Here is a 3969-nt window from a genome sequence, read left to right on the forward strand (position 1 = left end):
ATGCAACACCCAGTCATTCATCTGTCTGGTTTGTATGGTTTTGTAGAGGGATAAATCAGGATTTGGAGTAATTCTGCTTGGATTTGTAATGGAAACGTCATTATCTGTTTGCTTTCAGTTGACTAGATCTTTACAGAAGGAACAAAATGATAAATGTTTTTGGAGGTAGAAAAATGGAGCCTTATTTCTGGGTTTCGGTTGTGTGTTTTTTTGGTGTGGAATTGTCAATGAGGTTGGACCTGGGTGTAGCCCTGAGGACTTCATTTCTGTTGAGAGCAATGGTGAACTTAACTCACTCGTTTTCCAGAAATCAACCCCCTTCTGTCCCCAGTATTTTTTATTTGATTTCGTAGCAAATGGCTCTGTGGTTTATTTCTGTCTGGATTGTGCTACTGAAAAATAGCGTGTTTCTAGAATAAACAGATATTCTCCCTTACCTGTGCAGGGTTGTTACCACTGATGCTAGTAGTTGCAGTTATTGACATTAAGTATGATGTGCAGTAAAAAATAGCACGTGTTTAGAACAGGCAAATATTCTTGTTTACCTGGGTGGAGAAGTTACTGCTGATGGTGGCAACTGCAGTTGTTAGATTTAGCCTGATGAGCAGTCCAAGGCTTTTCTTGTAGAGAAGAAATGTATTGTGGTGGATGGGAAGCAGTTTATCTGTCTACAGACTGGAAATCTTTTCACAGCCCAGAAGGACTGGAGGTAGTTTGAGCTCGCTAATGCCAGTGGAGATGATACAGTGAGACTCGCTGCAGAGAGCACATCCATTCTGCAGAACATTAATTTCTGGTATTCTTGGGTTTTGTTTTTTTTTGTTTATATATAATTTATCCAAGGTCCTAATGTTTTTCATGTTGGACTGTCAGTCTTGTAAGATTGAGTGTGACTTTTGGTCTCATGTACGCAAAGCCTTAGCATGAAATTCTGTGTGGCAGACCATTAAATGTCATTGTATTGATTTTGTGAATGTTGTCCACTTTTACAGATGCCTTTGTAAATAGCCAGGAATGGACACTAAGCCGATCTGTACCAGAACTGAAAGTGGTGAGTTTATATTTACTTCTATCTCTGAAAATGGTATGCACAATTGAAAAATCTTGTAAGCTTCATTAAATCTACTGTTGGGGAAAAAAATAGAGAAAGCAATTTTAAAAAGTAAAGCATTTTTCTTCAGCAAAACTTTCTTATGAAGCTTGTGTCTTCTATTTTTATAATTATGCTTTGAAGATCCCTTTGTATTTTATTGCTGTTTTGACATATTTGGCTACATGAACCAGCTTCCTAAGGTGGTCTTCTGAGTAGGGAAGTCTTACGCTTCTGTAAGAGGGGGAAGTGAAAGTCAGCAGGTGATACGTAAAGTTCCTTCTTTCTCACTGCAGTAATTTTTCACAATTTCTTCAAGGACCAAATATATTTTTCCCCTCTCTTAGAAGAATTTAACTGAATTTATACTGAATAAAAAAAAAAGAATATTTTGAAGATTCATATAGTGAATCAAAACCTACATTTTACTATAAGAATGATTTAATAGCTGCTTACAATAACTTTTCCCATGACTGAGCCATTTTCCGTATAGGTGGAAGAAAAGGCAAAAATAATGCAGAGACAGATTGGGGGAATTTCCGCTATTTGTCGTTTTAAATGTTATGAACATGGAGGCTGGAGATGAGGGCTGAAACCTCCTCATAGTGAATACCAAAATGGCAGCTTGTCAAGCCAGCACAGCCAGATCGCCATGATGTTTATTACATGGAAGTCCAGGTTTAATTAGAGACAATCTGTTTCTCAAACCCTGCAAAACGCCTGTGGTACATAAGATACAGAACTTAGTAATACCTTTGGTAGGTGTCCGTTCTCAGGTCCTGTTGTCCAGCTGTAACTGGATGAGCTGCTCTGATCTGAGCACCCATTTGCTGAGTGGCAAAGTGAATTGGGCAAAACCATCTGAGTTTAAGAGTGGGTAGCTGGGGCCTTGCTTCACTACCCCTTTTCCCATGTGGTAAAGGTCTTTTTCCAAATCTGAGTTGATAATAGTGTTTATGGAGGTGAGAGAAAGCATAGGTCACTTAACATGATACATGCACTTATGCAGAGTGGCATTTTAATTGAAGCAGCTTCCACATGGCTACACTTATGTTTCTGTTTTGATTTCAGCAATGCACAAGGTAAGTAAAAGTACAATAGTCAGTGAATGTAACTATATAATACAAGAATGTCCTGCAGAGAGTCACCAGATTCAGTTTAAGTGATGGTGTAATTTGGAAGACAAATATCTCTCAAAATACCTTGCACAAGAAAATACTAAGAATTCAGGACTGGAAGGTGGTGGTTGGATATGAATCCAGTCCACTGTGGTATTAGAGAGCTTATGCTGTGGAGGATCTAGAGAGGGTTTCCTTGTTCATCCCTTCCCCTTCTCCTATCCCTACCAATTCACAACGCCCAGCGATAAACTTGGGGCTTGCAGTTGAGACCAAAGCTTCAATTACGTGTTGTAGTATAGAACACAGATGGTTGCAGAGCATTAGTTAATGGTCTTGGAGTACAGGTATTTCTGTGATTCAGCAGCTGCATTATGTGAATACTTTGCCTTGGGTATCTCGCCCCCATGTTGTGTGAACCAGTGGTGGGAAAATAAACTGCTGCTGAGCGGCTGCTGTAGAGAATTGATTTTAAGTGGCCAGCCTGCATGGGCCGTCTAAGGCTTCAGATTGTATAATCCTGGATAAAAGCAGAACTCTTACCATTACAAAAATAATAATTTGATTATACCACTACAAATTATTGAAGCTAGCAACACCAGCTGTGGCTGTGAACTTGTGCTCCAGCAGAAAGGGCAAATTAGGAACTCTATCCGAAATCCACCTCCGCCTTTCCTATATATCTGCCCTTGGGAAGGAGTTGGTGCAGTGGGTCATCTCTGTGTCCTTCCCCTGCTTGCAGCCTCATCCTCGGCTCTCGCTTAGGGCTGAGGAAGGAAAGGGCCACCTTAAAAGCCAAACCTGCCCCTTCTGCCACAGCACTATCATTACATTCACCACTAAGGATAACTGTGGGTGCGTTGCTTTAGCTTGTGGCTGTGTTGGGGTTGTCGGAAGCATGAGAAGTGTGGAGTATCTGCTCCCATCGCTGTACAGTGCAGCAATGCAGATGTGGAGATGAGGCTTAATGTTGCAAGGTTATGAAGAAGCCCCAGCTTTAGCTGCTTGAGTGGGCTGTACTCTTCAGCAGAGGGTGGTTATTAGCTCACTCGGAGAGATTGTCTTCTCTATAGAGGCGGGGAGGTCCTTAAATTGAGGTGGTGGTTTGATTTTTATAGTGGTTGTTGTTATACCCTTAGGCTCTACAGAAGTTTAAGGATAACAGAAGTGGATTCTGGGAGAGCAGAGAAAGCACACAGGGTTGCCATAAAGAAAAGCCAATGGATGTATTTTTCAAGATACTTTGGAGGAAAGAATACTAGTCTTTCCCTCTGCCTCCTTTTTTAGCAATACACATTGGGCTTTGTTTCTTTCCAGTTTTCAGAAGGATATTTGTTTCTGCTGATCAGATACAACTACAGTTTCACTTATGGATGTTGATGCTTCTGTTATGGTCAAGAGCGTGCTAGGCCACCTGGGTGAGACCAGTCCCTTTCCTGAGTGATGGTGCTATTCTTGGATCCCCTTAATCCAAATGGCTTGGATGGGTGTACTCTCCACTGGGTAAAAAACTACCTGGATGGCCAGGCCCAAAGAGTGGTGGTGAATGGAGTTAAATCCAGTTGGCCGCTGGTCACAAGTGGTGTTCCCCAGGGCTCGGTACTGGGGCCAGTTCTCTTTAATATCTTTATCAACAACCTGAACAAGGGGGTTGAAAGCACCCTCAGTCAGTTTGCAGACTGCAAGTTGGGCAGGAGTGTCACTCTGCTTGAGGGTAGGAAGGCTCTACAGAGGGATCTGGACAGGTTGGATTGATGGGCC

The 3969-nt window shown here is 41.8% G+C and overlaps 1 protein-coding gene across 1 annotated transcript in view; it reads left to right on the forward strand.

Moving 5' to 3' along the window:
• The first annotated feature begins 973 nt into the window (after positions 1-973).
• AGAP1 (ArfGAP with GTPase domain, ankyrin repeat and PH domain 1) overlaps positions 974-3969 on the forward strand; it is a 264182-nt gene continuing 261186 nt past the window's right edge. Inside the window, exon 1 of the mRNA XM_009887562.1 lies at positions 974-1051. Within this exon, the coding sequence (XP_009885864.1) occupies positions 974-1051 (78 nt within the window). The remainder of the gene's footprint in view (positions 1052-3969) is intronic.

This window comes from Charadrius vociferus, unplaced genomic scaffold, assembly GCF_000708025.1.
Source record: "Charadrius vociferus isolate BGI_N301 unplaced genomic scaffold, ASM70802v2 scaffold136, whole genome shotgun sequence".
Classification (NCBI taxonomy): Eukaryota; Metazoa; Chordata; class Aves; order Charadriiformes; family Charadriidae; genus Charadrius; species Charadrius vociferus.